General features: G+C 65.5%; 3 protein-coding genes and 3 non-coding genes across 6 annotated transcripts; 2 read left to right on the top strand and 4 right to left on the bottom strand.

Moving 5' to 3' along the window:
• On the top strand, positions 1–6,673 carry TULP2 (TUB like protein 2). Its single transcript, XM_034792743.1, has 13 exons — positions 1–129; positions 509–662; positions 1,572–1,685; positions 1,783–1,896; positions 2,223–2,321; positions 2,605–2,770; positions 3,095–3,170; positions 3,395–3,577; positions 4,020–4,132; positions 4,285–4,399; positions 4,749–4,826; positions 5,217–5,400; positions 5,983–6,673. The coding sequence occupies exons 1-13, from the start codon at positions 1–3 to the stop codon at positions 6,114–6,116; spliced, it is 1,659 nt and encodes a 552-aa protein (XP_034648634.1). The 3' UTR covers positions 6,117–6,673.
• Positions 6,674–7,900: 1,227 nt separating this feature from the next.
• On the top strand, positions 7,901–11,207 carry DHDH (dihydrodiol dehydrogenase). Its single transcript, XM_034791789.1, has 7 exons — positions 7,901–8,026; positions 8,336–8,447; positions 8,848–9,011; positions 9,709–9,961; positions 10,132–10,256; positions 10,532–10,682; positions 11,095–11,207. The coding sequence occupies exons 1-7, from the start codon at positions 7,937–7,939 to the stop codon at positions 11,205–11,207; spliced, it is 1,008 nt and encodes a 335-aa protein (XP_034647680.1). The 5' UTR covers positions 7,901–7,936.
• A 1,768-nt stretch (positions 11,208–12,975) lies between these two features.
• RPL13A (ribosomal protein L13a) lies at positions 12,976–17,003 on the bottom strand. The gene is made up of 8 exons (XM_034791797.1): positions 16,876–17,003; positions 16,111–16,183; positions 15,493–15,558; positions 14,992–15,093; positions 14,367–14,452; positions 14,124–14,183; positions 13,326–13,448; positions 12,976–13,099 (listed from the first exon to the last, which is right to left on the bottom strand). Exons 1-8 carry the CDS (start codon positions 16,888–16,890, stop codon positions 13,013–13,015), a joined length of 612 nt encoding a protein of 203 aa, XP_034647688.1. The 5' UTR covers positions 16,891–17,003; the 3' UTR covers positions 12,976–13,012.
• LOC117889298 lies at positions 13,583–13,666 on the bottom strand. Its single transcript, XR_004648438.1, has one exon. It is a non-coding gene; the product is annotated as a small nucleolar RNA Z195/SNORD33/SNORD32 family (small nucleolar RNA).
• On the bottom strand, positions 14,253–14,324 carry LOC117889289. The gene has a single exon (XR_004648430.1). It is a non-coding gene; the product is annotated as a small nucleolar RNA SNORD34 (small nucleolar RNA).
• LOC117889288 lies at positions 15,980–16,059 on the bottom strand. The gene has a single exon (XR_004648429.1). It is a non-coding gene; the product is annotated as a small nucleolar RNA Z195/SNORD33/SNORD32 family (small nucleolar RNA).
• Positions 17,004–17,588: the final 585 nt, after the last annotated feature.

Here is a 17,588-nt window from a genome sequence, read left to right as displayed (position 1 = left end):
ATGGCACGGAGCTCCTACCGGCGCCTGCCCTCCCGCCCCGCCTCGCCGCCCGACGCCACCGGCTCCTTCTCTTCCAGCCGCCTGGGCGAGGAGCCCGCGTCCCTGCGGCAGCAGAAGCTGGAGCTGCAGGTAGGTGCCCGGGGCGGTGCCCTCGCATCTCCTAGGGGGTTCTGGGATCGAGGGGATTGGGGCTGGGAGCGGTGCCCCCTGGCCTCTGGGGGGTTCTGAGATCGAGGGGATCGGGGCTGGGAGCGGAGCCCCCGAGGGGTCTGGGATCGAGGGGATCGGGGCTGGGAGTGGTGCCCCCTAGTCTCCGGGGGCTTCTGGGATCGAGAGGATCGGGGCTGGGAGCGGAGCCCCCGAGGGGTCTGGGATCGGGGCTGGGAGCGGTGCCCCCTGGCCCTGGGGGGTTCTGGGATTGAGGGGATCGGGGCTGGGAGCGGTGTCTCCCCAGGACAGTGCCTCCAGGGCCTGTTCTCCTTTCCTGCCCCCTTCCCCCCACCCCCAGCGTCGCATCTTTGAGGAGAAGCAGCGTCGGAAGCGCCAGGAGCCGCTCATGGTCCAGGCCAACCCCGATGCCAAGGTGACGGGCCGGCGGGGCCGCCGGCCCGAGGAGCGCACCCCCCTGATGGAGTCCTGCAGCGACCACAGCCTCTGCAACGGTGAGAGGGGTCCATGCTCACCCATGTAATGAGTTCCCCCCCCGGTCTCAGATCTGGTTCTTCACCAGGTGGGCGGAGCTTATGGGCTAGCCCCGCCCCTACTGGGGTGATTGGCTGGCTGGTGAAATCCCGCACAGTCGGGTCACAGTGGAGGGGGGACTCTCCCTCCTCCAACCCCAAGGTAGTGGTGTGGCTCATCAATTAGGGGCGTGGCTTCCAAAATTAGGCCTCGCCCCTGCCAGAGGTAACGCCACAAAGGGGGTTAATAGTTTGCCTGTGTCAGAGAGGAAGGCAGGGGGAAAGGGGCGTGGTTTGTCCATGGAGGCGTGGCTTGTCAACTGGGGCGGGGCTTGATGAACAAAAGTCACCCCCACAGCACAGGAGGTGGCTGTCCTGGTATCCCTCTGTCAATCAAGAGAGAGGTGGAAGGGGTGGGTCCTCTTGGGGGTGAGGCTTGCTAAGAGTGGGCGGGGCTTCCAAGAATTAGGCCCCGCCTCTACTAGCAGTAGTGCAAGCAGCCATCCCATTGGAAAAAGAGAGAAGGGGTGTGGCGTATGTGGGCGTGGCCTGTTATTTGTGGGCTGGGCTGGTAGCAATTAGACTCCGCCCACTAGCCGGTGGCCTACTACAGAGGGCAGAACTGCTCCCCCTCTTAACCAAAATAGGGCAGGGAAGCGGTGGGGCTTGTTTCTGTTGTGGGCGGGGCTTCCAGTAAGTAGGCCCAGGCAAGAAGGCGTGGCATTTGGGGGTGTGGCCGATGGCCATTAGGCCCCACCCACTCTAAACTGTGGCATGGCGGAGCGCCCCTTGTCTCACCCAACGGGGCGGGACTTGTCTGCTGGGGGCGGGGCTTGTCTGCCAGGGGCGGGGCTGGCGCCACAGGAGGTGACGGACTGTCTCTGCCCATAGGAACCAGCAACCCCTTCCTGGTGGAGTCGGTCCCGGAGGCCCATCGCCCCACTGACGCCTGGAGCAGCTCCGTGCACCTGGACCGGGGCCCCCGAGCCGGGGGGGAGGCCGCAGGTAACGGGGCGGGGGCAGATCCTCGGGGCGGGGCCAGTCCCTGGTGGGACCCGCCCCGGCTCCGCCCGCTCCGTCACTCTCTGCCTCCCCCGTCCAGGTGCCTCCGACGCGGAGCTGGAAGAGGCCGTCCTGGAGGACACGCGGCCCATCAACAAGGCCAAGGCGGCGCCCAGCTCCACGCGCAAGGGTTGGCCGGCCAAGCGTAGCGGGGGTGAGCAAGTGGCAGGAAAGAGGGGCAACCGTTGCCGTGCAACCGTTGCCACACATGTGCACCATAATATGTGCACCATTCCATTGCTATGCAACCGTTGCCATGCTGCTGCCACCGTTCCGTTGCTATGCAACTGTTGCCATGCTGCATGCACCGTTCCATTGCTATGCAACCGTTGCAGTGGGTGCCCCACCTCGTTGCTGTATTGTCACACTCCTAACTCCTTAGCAACGGTTGCTATGACGCCCCTGGCCCGGCCTTTTAAAGGGGACAGTGCACCCTTTGACCCCGCACCTCTACCCCCCGGCCCCCTCTCTGCCCCACAGCCGGCCATGCCGACGCACGACGCCCCCGGAGCTCGAAGCCGAATGCCCCATCACTTGCGCGAGGGGAGCGAGTCCCCTCTGTCATCGTGGAGTTCAGAGGTGGGGCACTACCAGGATCTGGCGGGGGGGAGGTGGGAACGGCGGGGCGGGACTGGACATGCAAGGGGGGGGGGCATGGAGACTGCGGCCCTGGGGCAACTGGCCCGGGCGGGGGAGAGGAGCGTGCAGCTGGGCGTGCAAGGGGGGCGAGGGTGCATCCCTCGTGTGTGAGCGGGCATGAGGGGGTTTCACTGCCAAGCGCCCATGCAAGGTTGGGGTGAAAGTGGCTCGGGCATGGGGGGCGTCTCCTCCAGCACTAAGCCCTCCCTCCCCATCCCCCCAGACCCTCAGGACAGCAGCGACGGGGACACCCCCCTGGAGGCTGGCGCTGGGGGCTGGGAGTCAGCCCTGGAGGGGGACTCGGAGGGGGAGGGGCAACTGCCCCAGGACCCCCCCCGTGCCTCCCTCCCCCGTCAAGAGAAGACAGGACAAAAAGCTCCCCAGCAGAGGTGAGGGGGGGGGCGAGGGAGAGGGGTATTGTGGGTAGGGAAGGCTGGGGGGGGTGGATCGATTGACCCCTCTGTGCTGATGGGTTTGGCTCAGTGCAAAGGATTCTGGGACAGAGGGGTGAGGTGGGGGGAGCGCCCAGTGGGGATGGGGGTAGGGCGGGCCAGGGGTATGTGTGCCAGGTGGGGGGGGGGCTGCCAGGGAGGGGGGCTCAGGGGATAAGGGCTCTCGGGGGGGGCACTGAGGGCGGCTTGGGAGGGGCAGGGCTTTCTCTGACCTTCCCCCCGATCTCCCCCCTAGGGTCTCTCGGCAGCCCCCCCCGGGAGCGCCGAGGAGGAGGAAGGAGACCCCGACATCCTCTGCAGATCCCTGGAGCCCGCACCAGAGGCCGACACCCCCAGCGTAAGGGCCCCCGCGCCTGGCTCCCACCCCCCGGGATGGCCCCTTGCACCCCTTTGCACGAGGCCCCCGTGTCCCACACACGCCTCCTGCACTAGTATCTGCCCTGGGTGTTTGCCCCCGGCCCTGTGACCCCACCCCCCAGACTCCCCACCCCGGGGCACACAAGGCCTGGCCTCTCGTCACCCCCTCCCCCTGCAGGCCTCACCCCTCTCTCTCTCCCGCAGCTGCTGGAGGAAGCGCCGGGGACCCCGTGGCTTCCGCGGCCGGAGGAGCTGGAGGGGTTCGTGCTGCGCCCGGCGCCCCCCGGGGTGACCGTCCGGTGCCGCATCAGTCGGGACCGCAAGGGGGTGGACAAGGGCGTCTTCCCCTTCTACTACCTCCACCTGGAGAGAGACGATGGGAGGAAGGTACTGGGGGGATAACAGTGTGGGGCAGAGGCCTGGGGAGGCAGTGGAAGAGGTGGGTGCTGTGGGGCAGAGGCTGGGGGAAGGCAGTGGAAGAGGGGGTCACCGTGGGGCACAGGCCAGGGGAAGGCAGAGAAGGGGGGCGCCGTGGGGCGCAGGCTGAGGGGAGGCAGTGGAAGAGGGGGCCACTGTGGGGCACAGGCCAGGGGAAGGCAGAGAAGGGGGGCACTGTGGGGCACAGACTTGGGGGAGGCAGTGGAAGAGGGGGGTGCCGTGGGGCAGAGGCCGGGGGAGAAGCAGAGAAGAGGGAGGAGCCATGGGGCGCAGGCTGAGGGGAGGCAGCAGAAGAGGGGGGCACCGTGGGGCAGAGGCCGGGGGAGGCAGTGGAAGAGGGGTCACCGTGGGGCAGAGGCCGGGGCAGGTTGTTCATTTCCGTCTCTCTCAGCTGTTTCTCATGTCTGGCCGGAAGAGAAAGAAAAGCAAAACCTCCAATTACCTCATTTCCCTCGACCCCATCGACCTGTCCCGGGACGGGGACGGCTTCATCGGGAAAGTCAGGTGGGACCTGCACCCACCCCAGAGGGGCCGCATCTCCACCTGGGCGAGGGGTCCCCGTATATCCAGCCCCCGCACCCCACCCCAGAGGCGGTCGCATCCCAGTGCCGGGCGAGGGATCCCCAGGTGACCAGGCCTTTCTGATCTCCTGCCAGGTCCAACGTGCTGGGCACCAGGTTCACAGTGTTCGATAACGGGACGAATCCGGATAAAAAACCCTTCGTCCCTGAAACGGCTCCGATCCGGCAGGAGCTGGCAGCCATTTGCTACGTACGTGAGAAAACCTTGGAGCCGGAGCATTGCTGTGGGGAAGCTCACAGCGCTGGCGTCCCCAGCTAGGTCACTGCTGTGGGGAAGCTCGCAGCGCTGGCATTCCTCAGTTGGGTCACTGCTATGGGGAAGCTCGTAGCACCGGCATCCCTAGCTGGGGGCACTGCTGCAGAGAAGCTCGCAGTGCTGGGAACCCCAGCTGGGGGCACTGTTGTGGGGAAGCTCGCAGCGCTGGTGTCCCCAGCTGGCCGCTGTCATGGAGATGACGAGGGTGTGGAGGGTTCTTGGGGCAGGGGGATGTTAAGGGACGACGGGGTCATAGATTCTCTGCTGCTCCTCTTCACAACAGGAGACCAATGTGTTGGGGTTCAGGGGACCCCGAAAAATGACTGTGATTATCCCCGGTATGAACACGGACAACGAGAGAAGCGGCACTGCTGCAGGGAAGCTCGCAGCATCAGGGAACCCTGGCCACGGCACTGCTGCGGGGAAGCTCGCAGCGCTGGGGAACCCCAGCCAGGGCATTGCTGTGGGGAAGCTCACAGCACTAGGAAACCCTGGCCTCGGCACTGCTGCGGAGAAGCTCGCAGCGCTGGGGAACCCCACCCAGGGCACTGCTGTGGGGAAGCTCGCAGGGCTGGGGAACGCTGGCCGGGGCACTGCTGCAGGGACACTGCTGCGGGGAAGCTCGCAGAGCCAGGGAACCCCGGCCACAGCACTGCTGTGGGAAAGCTCGCAGCGCTGGGGAACCCCAGCCAGGGCACTGCTGGAGGGAAGCTCGCAGCGCCGGGCTCTGACACACCCCACCCCACCCGCTGTCTCTCTCCAGGAACACGAGACCCTGCTGACCCGGTTCCAGAACCGGAACCTCCAGAACCTGCTGGTTCTGCAGAACAAGGTGCCGGCCTGGAACGAGGAGACCCAGTCGTACGTGCTCAACTTCCACGGGCGCGTCACCCAGGCCTCCGTCAAGAACTTCCAGATCGTCCCCGACCACGACTGTGAGTGGGGGGGAGATGAGGGAAGCCTGGGGGGGACGACATGGGAGGGATCAGGGCTGTCCCTTCTCTCTCCCCCCCCATCAGCTGTTAGGTGTGTTGGGGGGCAGGACAGGGCTTGGGGGCGATTGGGCTGGATTTGGGGGTCTGTGCCCCACACACTCACCCCCCAGCGGAGCACACCGTGCTGCACTTTGTGTGTGGGGGGGTATGGATGGGGGGCGTTGGAGACAGATCAGGGCTGGAGGGGCAGATTGGGGGGATTTGGGGAGACCACTGGGGCGGGTTGAAGGGTATCTGGGGGTGAGGACTGGGGAGACTTGGGGAGGCCATTGGGATGGATTGGGGGGGATCAGGGGGGATTTGGGGAGGCCGGAGGGGTGGATTGGGGGGTATCTGGGGTGAGGATTGGGGGGATTTGGAGGGGATCAGGGGGAACTGGGGGGATTTGGGGAGACCAGTGGGGTGCAGATTGGGGGGGAACAGGGGGTATCTGGGGGGGGGGTTGGGGGGGTTCGGGGGGGCTCGGGAAGCTTTGGGGGGCTGTGCCCCACACACTAACCCCCCATCCCCCTCTCCCGCCAGCCGAGTACATCGTGCTGCAGTTTGGCCGGGTGGCGCCCGACGTCTTCACCATGGACTATCGCGCCCCCCTCTGCGCCCTGCAGGCCTTCGCCATCTGCCTGTCCAGCTTCGACGGGAAACTCGCCTGCGAGTAGCCCCCCCCTCCGACCTCACGACCTCAGTCATGACCTCTGACCCCACAACCTTGGAATGACCCCACAACCTCCGACCCTGCGACCTCTGACCTATGCTGACCTACTCTGAGTGGCTGGTTCCTCTCTGACCCACCCCTTCCCCTGTTGACGGGACCTTGTCACCCTTGACCTCTCACTACTCTGACCTCTGGCATTTTTAATGTCATTCTTGACCTTTGACCTCCCCATCCTAGCCTCTTGCCTCTTTGGGCCTAGCTCATCCTTGACCTATGACCCCTGACTTTCCTTGTGGCCCTGTGATGTCATCCTTGGCCTGTGGTCTATTTGACCCTTGACCTCTGACCCTTCCCTTTCGTCCTTGACCTCTGACCCTTCGTCCTCACTTTTCCCCTCTGGCCCTGAACCATTTCACCTCTTTCGAAGACGTTGCCGTGACAGCAGCTGCAGCCGCCATCTTGATTGATTCAATGTCCCCTGCCCCCAAAGTAGGGGGGTCAGGGCTGTTCTGGGGGACCCCTCCCCCAATCCACGGACTTTGAAGTGCCCCTCACCCCCGAGAGTGTAACAGATTCTTGATCCAAATAAAATCTACCCAGAACCGCGACCCCCCGAGGGGGGCTGGTTGTTGAGTCCAATTTGGGGGTGCCCTGCCAACCTCACCCTGAGGTTGCTGGATTCCATGGGCGTTTCCTTCATCTTGGGGTCCCCTCAGGGCGCTGCTCCTCTCCAGCCCCCCCTGCCCTGAGCCCTGCAACCCCCCTCACCACCAGCGCTGACCCCACCAGATGTCCCGTACCTCAGACACCCCAGAATCCCACGGCTGGGGGTTACCGGCTGTGACAAAGTAGGCCTTGTCTGGACTATTGTTATGAGGCCTGTGTCTGCCTCAGTTTCCCTTGTGTTTCACATGGCTGCCCGGTGTGTTGGGCGGGGTCTGTTTGCTCTCAGGGGGTGTGGAAGTTGGGGGAGCACCAAGGATCTGAGCCAACAAGGGCAACCCCAAGGCCTCCACCTGGCTATGTCCCCCCCAACCTACACACACTCTGAGGGGAGGATAAAGGGCTGGTGTTGAACAAGTGGGGCCGGGCCATGGGGCTCACAGCAGCTTGGCTGGGTGCTGGGCTGACCCCCCCGGACCCTGCCGGACTCTTCACCCCAGTGCCAGCTCGCAGACAGGCCTGCGGTTGGCAAAGGGTGCAGGGGGGGCTGTACTAGCAGCTGGGGGCCACAGAGGGGGGGAGGGGGCACCCGGGGGGATCACGGCTTGGTCTCAGAGGCCACGGGGCCCTGTCCACTAAGGGGTCACGCCCAGGAGACTGGTTCCAGGCTGGGGCACAGAGCAGCCCCCGTGGGTCTGTGACACCCATAACCCCCCACCCCGATGAGCCCCCCCATCCCCTTCTCCCTCCCCCTCAACCCCAGGGCCTCCCCACCCCACCTCCCTTTGCTCACCCACCCCAGTGACCCCCTATTCCTTCACCCACTCCCCCAATCCTGGTGGGCTGGGGGCAGTGAAAGAGAAAGAGACAAGCAGAAATCTCCCCCCCCCCCGCCTCCCATGCCCCCCTATCTGTGCCCTGGAGGGAAGGAGGGGATGATTCTCCCCCGCCACCCCACCCCCCGTCGAACCCGCCCCATGCGCAGTGACCTAGGGTGTGCCACTCTGCCCCGGGCCGCCCCACCCCATCCCGCCCCCGCGCCCGGGCAGCTGCTCAGCCGGCTCCACCGTGCACCAGCCCAACCTGGAGCAGGAGAGACGCTGCTGCTCCCCGCGTCCCCCAGGAGCCAGGACCCTCCCGCAGCGCAGCCCCCCCAGGACCATGGCCACCCGCTGGGGCATCTGCTCCGCCGGCAGGATCAGCCATGACTTCCTGGTGGCCCTGAAGACTCTCCCGGCCACAGAGCATCAGGTGGGGGAAAGGCTGCAGGACGCCTGGGTTCCATCCCTGGCTCTGGGAGGAGAGTGGGGTCTAGGACTCCTGGGTTCTCTCCCCAGCTCTGGGAGGGGAGTGGGATCTAGTGGTTAAGGGGGAGGGGGGAGCCAGGACTCCTGGGTTCCATCCCTGGCTCTGGGAGGGGAGTGGGGGTCTGGTGGTTAGAGCAGAGGGGGCTGGGAGCCAGGACTCCTGGGTTCTTGGCTCAGTTCTCGCTGAGTGGGAGGGGGTTTGGTTCCGGGGGGGTCCTGGTTGCCTCACCTGCCCTTTATCCCTTTAACCCAGGCTGTGGCCATCGCTGCGCGTGATCTCTCCCGGGCTCAGGAATACGCCCAGAAACACGGGATCCCCCGAGCGTACGGGAGCTACGAGGAGCTGGCGCGGGACCCCGACGTGGGTGAGCCCCCCCGGGGACCCCCATGGGACCTGACCCAGAGAGATCCCCTGTGGGGCAGGACATGGAGCCTGTCCCCTCTAGCGGATGCCGGTTCCCACCCGGCCCCAGGACAGGGACTGGCTGGCTCAGGGGGGCAGGGAATGGGGCATGGGGCCTTTCCCCTCTGTGGACACTGTGTGTGTCCAGGGATACCTTTGGGGCAGGCTGAGACCCCCAAATGTGGGGACTGACTTGGGATGGGTGAATTGCAGCACGAGGGTCGGCCAGGAGCCAGGACACCTGTGTTCTCTCCCTGGCTCTGGGAGGGGAGTGGGGTCCAATGGTTAGAGCTGTGGGGGGGGGCGTGGGTCTGGGAGCCAGGACTCCTGGGTTCCACCCCCCTTTCCACCTCCCATGGCAGATGTGGTCTACGTGGGGGTCATACACCCCGAGCACCTGCCCGTGGGGCGGCTTTTCCTGGGGGCTGGGAAGCCCGTGCTGCTGGAGAAGCCCCTGGGGATGAACGTGGCGGAGGTGAGGGAGCTGGCGCAGCTGGCCCGGAGACGTGGGGTCTTCCTGATGGAGGTGAGTGACCCCCTTAGAGCCCCGGGCCCCCTAGCACCACCCTGGGGCATCGGGGCCAGGCCTGAGCACCGTGGAGAGCGCCCCCTGTTGGTCCCCCCCGCATCCCCCTGCAGCCCAGCACCCCCAGCCAAGCCCCCCACAGTCCAGCGCCCCCTAGGGGGCAACACCGAGGGCACAGAGACATGGGCTGAATCCTCCGCAGACGGGACGTCCCTTAGTCCTTCACCCACGTCCCCCCAGCTGGGCAATGGCTGAGCGCTGGAAAAGGCGCAGGGATCCCCCGGCCAGGGGCGCGCCCGGCGTGGCATGCTGGTGAATAGCCCGGGTGGGCGGCGGGCGCTGGGAAGGCCCCGCGTGACAATCCCAGGGGAACTGCTGGGGGACAGGCCCTGACAGGCTGCAGCCGGCCCCGCCCGTGAGGCAGCCCCGAGGGGACCCAACCCCAGGTCACGGGTGCTGAGGGAGCGGTAGAGCCACCCCGATCCGGCTCTGACACAGCACCCCCCGCATTGCCGTGGGGCCAGCACCCCCTGCTGGGACCCCTGCCCCCCCCCCCGCTGGGACCCCCCTCGCTCCCTGCAGCCCAGTGCCCCCTGCTGAGCCCCCACCCCGCTCCCCAGCACCCCCTGCTGGGACCCCCACTCCTGCAGCCCTGTGCCCCCTAGCGCCGAGCCCTGATTCTGCCCCTGCCCCCCAGGCCTTCTGGACCCGCTTCTTCCCCCTCTCGGAGCAGATCCGGCGGCTGCTCACCCAGGGGGCGCTGGGCGAGGTGACGCTGATCTCAGTGAGCGTGGGGCACCCCATGGAGAACATCCCCCGGCTGGTGGAGAAGAAGTTGGGGGGCGGCGCCGTTCTGGACATCGGCTGCTACTGCGTCCAGTTCGCCAGCATGGTCTTTGGGGGGGAGCGGCCGGAGTCCATCGTCGCCTCGGGCTTCCTCCATCCCTCCGGTACCGGGGTGGAGTGAGGGGCACCGGCAGGGCGGGGGAGCTGCAGGTCGGGCTACCAGCGGGGCAGGGGGCAGGACTCAGGGGCACTGGCAGTGGGTGTGGGGGGTGCGGGTTAGGAGTGAGGGGCACCAGCGGGGCAGGACTGAGGTGCTGCTGTTTCCATTTCCCAGGTGTGGACGAAACCACCTCAGTGATCCTGAACTACGCGGGCAAGCGCCAGGCTGTGCTGTCCTGCACCATGCGCATCGAGCTCCCCAACGAGGCCCGGATCTGCGGCACCAAGGGCTCCATCGAGGTGTGTGGGAGGGGGTGGGCAGGAGGGCACAGAGAGGGCAGCCCAAGGGGAAGAAAAGACCAGAAAAACTGGCCAGGAACCAGGACTCCTGGGTTCTCTGCCTGGCTCTGGGAGGGGAGTGGGGTCTAGTGGTTAGAGCAGAGGGGGCTGGGAGACAGGACTCCTGGGTTCTCCCCTGCCTCTGGGAACAATGTGTGTGAGTGGGGGCAGCTGGGTCACACCCTAACGGGGGGTGGGGGGGCATTATTAACCTTTTCTTGCCTGCACCCTCCTAGGTCCCCGCCCCCTGGTACGCCCCTACCACCCTGATTGTGAACAACCAGCGCCACGAGTGCCCCCTGCCGCCCCCCGCTCAGCCCCTCAACTTCTCCAACGGCACTGGCATGCGCTACGAGGCCCAGCACGTGCGCCACTGTCTGCTGCAAGGTAAGGGCCGGGAGCCAGGACTCCTGGGTTCTCTCCTTGGCGCTGAGAGGGAAGGGGGTCTAGTAGTTAGAGCAAGAGGGCTCAGGGCCAGGACTCCTGGGTTCTCTCCTTGGCGCTGAGAGGGAAGGGGGTCTAGTAGTTAGAGCAAGAGGGCTGGGGGCCAGGACTCCTGAGTTCTCTCCCTGGCTCTGGGAGGGGAGTGGGGGCTAGTGGTTAGAGCAGGGGGGCGGGGACCCAGGACTCTTGGGTTCTCTCCCTGGTGCTGGGAGGGGAGGGGGGGCTAGTGGTTAGAGCAGAGAGCCCAAGCTCCAGGGTCTCTCCACACGTCTAGCAGTAGCAGCCAGCAGCTTGCTCAGCCCTGGTTGGGGCACTGCCTGGGGGAAGCTCACAGCCCCGGCCTCTCTCCCCGCAGGTCTGAAGGAGAGCCCCATCATGAGCTTGGCCGAGAGTGAGCTGGTGGCCTCCATTGTGGACGAGGTGCGACGGCAGCTTGGGGTGACCTTCATCGCGGACCGGCAGAGCTGAGCGGGCGTCTGCCAGGGGACCCGCCCCGGCATCAATGCAGAGGCTGCAATAAACAGGACCCTGCCCAGCTGCTGTGTGACTCCTTGTGGGACAGAGCTGGGGGGTGGGTGGGCACAGGATGCCTGGGTTCTTCCCCGGAAAACACACTCAGAGCCCTCTCCACACCACCATCCAAGCAACCCCCCCCACCAACTGGGGGGAGCCCCCAGCTGAGATCAGGGCACCCTCTTTTGGGCAAACACCCCCGCGCCCACTGCCTTCAAAGCAAGGTACAGGCCCCTGCCCCTTCAGGGTGGAGCTACTCCCAGAAGGAGAGGGGGGAGAGAAACCCTCTAATTTCAGGCTGTTGTCATACCTGCACCCCGCCAGCAGGGGGCAATGCTCCCCCCCAACACAGCCTCCTCCTTAAGTCCCAGCCTAGCTCTGGGGTCACAGAATCCAGGCCAGGCTCGGGGCCGGGGGGACGCAGCGATTGAAAGGGGGCAGCCTGGTGGAGAATCGGCCGCTCCCGAGCCTTCCCCCCATCCCTCACCGAGCCGAAGGGCTAACACTCAGCCAGTCGGAGCAGAGGGGTTGTGGGAGCTCTGGGCCTGGCCCCGGGGCGATGCTGCGGGATTCCCCCCCCCCCCCCCCAGCCAGCATTCGCCGCTCAAGGGGGTGGATAAATCGCAGAGGGGCCCCGGAAGAGCCCCGAGGACGATTCGAGGATCAGAAAAGCTGCCCGAGCGCGAGGTGCACGAGCTGTGTAGCCGAGGCCAGAGATGCGGATGGGGGGGGACGGGACTTGACCCCCAGCTCCTGGCGGTTTGATAACAGGGTTCGGGGGGGGGGGGGGGGGGGGGGGGAAGAGATAGACTAGGCCTGAGATTTCCACAGGGGGGCCGGCCCTACATTTGAAATCTTTTAGGGATCCACCCATGAAAAAAAAGGGCCAAAAGCCCTAGCTACCAGATCCCCCACGCAAGGCGAGAGAAATTCACAGTGGAAACAAAGCATGGGGGTGGGGGGGAATTAACCCTTGGAGCTGCTCCCCCAGGGGTGGGATGGAATCTCCGTCCCAGGCAAACAGAAGTGACGACAGGGCAGCCCCAGGAGGGCAGATGAGGGGCCGAGACTCCCCTTTCCCAGTGAGGATTTACGAAGAGAAGCGGCCCAGAGCCATTGGATTAGCAGCCGCGTCCTCAGCACGCTGCTGGCGAGAGGTGGGGAACCACAGGCCTGCGAGGGGTTCGGCTGAGGTTTGGGGGTGCCGGGGAGCCCCGCAAAGAGCTCAGCGCGTTTCTCCTCGGGGGAAGCGGCCAGCGCTGTGAAGGCCTCACAGGGGAGAGGGCCTTGAAAACGCCCGCGCAGCGTTCTAAAACCCACAGTGACCCGGGCTGCTGCGGGACGGGGTGGGCGACGGGAATTCGGGCAGCCCTCGGCGAAATGCCCCCCAGATGCGGGCCCCACGCAAAACAGAGCAACTGAAAAGCAGAGAGGGGAGCTGGGTAATGATAGAAGGGGCGAAAACACCGGCACCGAAAGGGTCAGCAATTGGAAGCCAGAGCCAGGCCCGAATTTCTAACAGTGCCGGGGAGCCACTGTCGGCTCCGACGCCCGCGCGGCGGATTTTCCGGCTCTCGTCTCGGCCCAGGGCCGTTCTCTACCGTGTGCTACACAGGACAGGAGCTGAGGGGATTTCATCGGCCCGGCCGGCCTGGCCAAGCCCCGGAGGCCCAGGCCCGGTAGCCGGAGCTGGGCCCTGTGAGAGACGCACAGAGGGGCTGGGTGGAAGTGGAGGGGCTGGTTTTATTGAGGTTCAAGGCTCAGACCAAGATCCCGTACTGCTTCAGCACGTCGGTGTACCTGGCGATCTTGCCTTCCACGTTCTTCTCCGCCTGCTTCTGCAGTTTCTGGAAGAGACGCCCCGGGAGGAGGAATCAGACCAAGATTCGGGGGAGCCCCCATGAAATGAGCCCATCCCCCTGCGGGGGGGATACGGGGACCCGGCCCTGGAATGCGGCACCTCTGGGGTGGGGCATTGGGGCTGGCTACATGGGGACCCCTCTCCCCCAGTGCTTAGATGCAGCTCCTCTCAAAGGGGGACTGTGAGGCCCAATGACCCCCAGGGACACTCACCATCAGCTTCTTCTTCTTGTTGTAATGCAGCTTGGCCTTCTCCTTGCGTTTCTCCTCCAGGGTCGAGGTGATGGCTTGGTACTTCCAGCCAACCTCATGGGCTAGGCGCCCCAGGAAGGCGAACTGCAGGGGGCAGGGAAGAGACGGGTCAGGAGAGAACCCAGGAGTCCTGACTCCCAGCCCCCACGCCCCTGCTCTAACCCACCAGCCCCCTTCCTGCAGGATCCCAACTAAGTCAGGTCGTGCAGTGCCCCCAGGTGGTCTCAGATGGTAGTGCATGTAGGATGTTGTCTCATGGTCGTGAGACTCGAAGAGAGTGAGTTAGCATCATCACCGACCGCCCAAGGTGCCAGTTCCCAGCACAGGGTAGGGCACAGGTGCTGGCTAGGCATGGCCAGGGCATCACTAGACAGATGACACCTGCATGAACAAGGCTGTTCCATGACTGGCCGCTAGCTGCCACGTGATATCAAAGACCAAGGAATCATGTGGCAAGTAGTCCCATAGGTTAACACCACACCGATTACATCTAGTGAATGGCTGGTCTCCAATATTATGTGGCCGCCAGTTCCCCAAATTAATACCACTGGCAAATGAATTTATTACCTCGGCGTTTGCTCTGGTATCATGTGGGAAGTAGTCCCATGGGATAATGACTCCCCCTGAGTTTTGCCTTTGACCAGTCCTTTGTTCTGATAGGCAGTGGAACTACCTGCCTCATGACAGTGCTGCCTTGGATAAGGTTTCAACCATCCGCCCCTACTCCCGGGTGGAACGGGGGCTCTGGAAGGGACGTACCTTGCGCGTCGGCTTCAGACGTACGACCTTCAGAGCAGCAGGTACCACCATCCGTTTCCTCTGCATGGGGGGAGAGGAGAGGGTTACAGGTACGAAGGAGACAGGGTGGAGGGCAGAGAAGCGGGTCTGACGTGTCTCAGGGTCAACATTTTTCTCATCCAGCATCAAACAATGTAGGTAGATGGAACATCATGGACACGGGGCCCCAGCATCCCCCCCGCGGCCCCCGGGGGGCACCGTTACCTTGTCGTACGGGGGCGGAATCCCATCAAAGACCTTCAGTCTCTCCAGGGCGGCCTGGCCTCGCTTGGTCTTGTGGGGCAGCATCCCTGCAAGGAGAGGAGACCAGCTGCTGGGAGCGGGGCTGCGGCCATGACACACTGCGCTGTGGATCTCTGTCCCCCAGGCTCCATAGGGGCGTGGCTGGGACACACTGCGCTGTGGGTCTCCATCCCCCCAGGTTCTATAGGGGCTTGGCTGGGACACACTGCATTGTGGGTATTCTCTGCCCACCCAGGGCCCATTGCAGATGGATGGATCATGGTGTGGCCCCGGTGCCCTGCGCTGTGGGTCTGCGCCCCCCAGGCTCCACAGGGGCGGGGCTGGGACACGACACACTGCGCTGTGGGTATTCTCTGCCCCCCAGGGCCCATAGCGGATGGATGGATCATGGTGCTGTCCAGGTGCCCTGTGCTGTGGGTCTCAGCGCCCCAGACTCCATGGGGCATGGCGGGGACACACTGCACTGTGGGTATTCTCTACCCCACAGGGCCCATAGGGGATGGATCATGGGTGTGCCCGGGCCCCTGTGCTGTGGTTGTTCCCCCCTCGCCCCCTTGAAGCCCAGCCCAAGCGGGGGGATCGTTACCTCGGACCGTGCGCCAGAAGATGCGGCTGGGGGCGCGGAAGTGGTAGGGCCCACGGGACGGGTTGGTGTTCATGCGTTTGCGGAGGAAGGCCAGGTACTTCACTGGAACGAGAGCGGGGTGGGGTCAGCCATTCTCCCGGACGCCTGGGTCCCAGGCCCAGCTCTGCCACCGAGTTCGCAGGAGGACGCCCCCTCCCTGGGCCTCGGTTTCCCCTCCCACCCTCGGGGTAGAGAGCTCAGGCCCTGTCCTGACTGGCTCACATCTCTGCAGCGCTCGGTACCATAGGGAGGTCTCGCACCCCAAGTGCTGGGGGGGTCTGTACAGCCCCCGACACTACCATAATACTGTGGGGCACTGCCCCCTTCCCGGGGACAGCTCTCTGCCTGCAACAGAGAACGTGGAGGAGGAGCTGATGGTAGGCAGCCCAATACCCAAGCTGCAGGGGAAAAGGTGAATCAGAAAAGGACCCAGGAGTCCTGGCTCCCGGCCCCGGCACTCACGTTTGTTGCGGTAGAAGTTCCCGGAGATGTTGATGCCCTCACATCTCACCACCACCACCTTGCGCCCTGGGAGGAAGGCAGAGCAGGACGTTAACGAGGCCCCACGGCCATCAGGGAGCCCGGCACAGCGACTTGGGGGGTTCCAGGCTCTGCTGAGCTCCAGACGCGCTGCCGGGGGTCAGTGGCTGAGCTGGGGTCTTGCCACGCAAGCGATACAGAACTGAGCCCGTAGCCATGGACTCAGGCCGGGGTTGGAGAAGTAGAGGAGACAGGAGCGTTTAATAGCAGGGTCAGGAGACCCACCCTTAGCAAACGGCATGGATCTAGAGAACCCAGGAGTCCTGGCTCCCAACCCCTGCTCTATCCTGCTAGACCCCACTCCCCTCTCAGAACTAGGGAGAGAACCCAGGAGTCCTGCCTCCCCCGGCTATACCCCGCTCCCCTCCCAAAGCCAGGGAGAGAACCCAGGCGTCCTGGCCCTCGGGGAGCAGTCTCAGATGGTAGTGCATGGATGGGGTGTTCTCACGGTCGTGAGACTCGAACACCGAGAGCATCATCACAGACCCCCGCCACCGGAGCAGGACCCAGGCGGGGGGAGGGGTTCCCAGCAACACTCACCCAGCAGGACCTGCTTGGCCACCATGGCCGCCAGGCGCCCCAAAAGGTGGCCGCGTCCATCGATGACCAGGACCTGGGGAAAAGGGGGAGAGGGGTGAGTGGGGGGGAAGGTCTTTGGTTTGGAGGGTCCCAGCTCCTGCCTCATAGGGTGACCGGGGGGTGCTCGTGCTGGGGAAGCACTGGCCAGCTCTGCGGTCCCCCCACTTGGGGGGGGCTGGCACCCTGCCCCCCAGCACCACTAGGATCCCACTGGGGGGCTTGACGTACCACTACAGGGGTCTCGCTTCCCACACAGAGGAGGTTCCACTTAAGCCCCCCCCCTCTTTCTGCCCAACTCGATCTTCTCGTCCCGGCCCCATGGCCCCTCCCCCAATCCCCTCAACACCCCACGTTTCAGCCCCCAGCTCAATCTTCTCTCCGCCCCATGGCCCTCATCCCCTGCGCCTCCTCCCACCCCATACACCCCCGCCCCATGCCCCTCCCCCCGAGCTCCCCTGCCCCTCCCCCCCTGCCCCTCCTCCCACCCCATACACCCCCCTGCCCCCTGGCCCCCCCCCCCCCGAGTTCCCCTGCTCCTCCTCCCACCCCATACACCCCCCGCCCCATGGCCCAGCCCCCCAGAGCTCCTCTTCCCCATACACCCCCCGCCCCATGGCCCAGCCCCCCATGCTCCCCCCTTTGGGGCTCCCTTTGCCCCCCCCACGTGACCCGCCCCGGGGGGGCCCAGAGGCCCGGGCGGGGGAGGGGTTCGGGCCCCGCGCGCACCTTGAGCTCCGCCATGCTCGCCGGCCGCACGGGAAAGAGGCTCCGCCTCGCGCACGCCGCGGGGTCTCCCCTTCCGGCGGCCAGGGGCGGAAGTGAGCGCGGGTCGGGCGGGAAGTGAAGGCGGCCCCGGGACCGCCATTAAGGGCGGCGCGGCGCCGGAAGTGACGCAGGCGGGGAGGGACGGAGGGAAGGGCGGACGTGACGTAGGAGGAGGGCGCAATAGGGGGAACCACAGGGAGATCCAGACCGGAAGTGAGCGTGGTAGCCGCCCAGAAGGCCGCCATGTTGGGCAACCAAACCGGAAGTGGTGCCAACCCCCCGAAGGGGGCGGGGCCAAATAAAACCCCGCCCACTTCGTGTACCTTCTGTTATGTAAATGAGGGGGAACCCCCCCACACATGATCCCATAGAGAAGGGGTCACAGGAAGTGGGACCCCAAAATGCCCCTCCCCCCACTCAAGGGGCTCCTCAGTCCCAACTGCCCCCCCACTACCCCAGCGACCCCCCCCCGCCCCTCCCCCCACACAGGGACTCCCCCCTGCCCCCACCGACCTCTTCTGCCCCCTCCCCTCCCCCCATCCTCCCCCTTCCCCAGGCCCCCTCCCCCAACACCCCACACGCCGGCCCCACCGACCTCTTCTGCCCCCTCCCCTTCCTCCCCCCCCATATCCTCCCCCTTCCCCAGGCCCCCCTCCCCCAACACCCCACACGCC

The sequence above is a fragment of the Trachemys scripta genome, chromosome 16 (genome assembly GCF_013100865.1).
Source record: "Trachemys scripta elegans isolate TJP31775 chromosome 16, CAS_Tse_1.0, whole genome shotgun sequence".
NCBI lineage: Eukaryota > Metazoa > Chordata > Testudines > Emydidae > Trachemys > Trachemys scripta.
The sequence above is the reverse complement of the archived record's forward strand: the minus strand, read 5'-3'. Positions and strand labels throughout refer to the sequence as shown.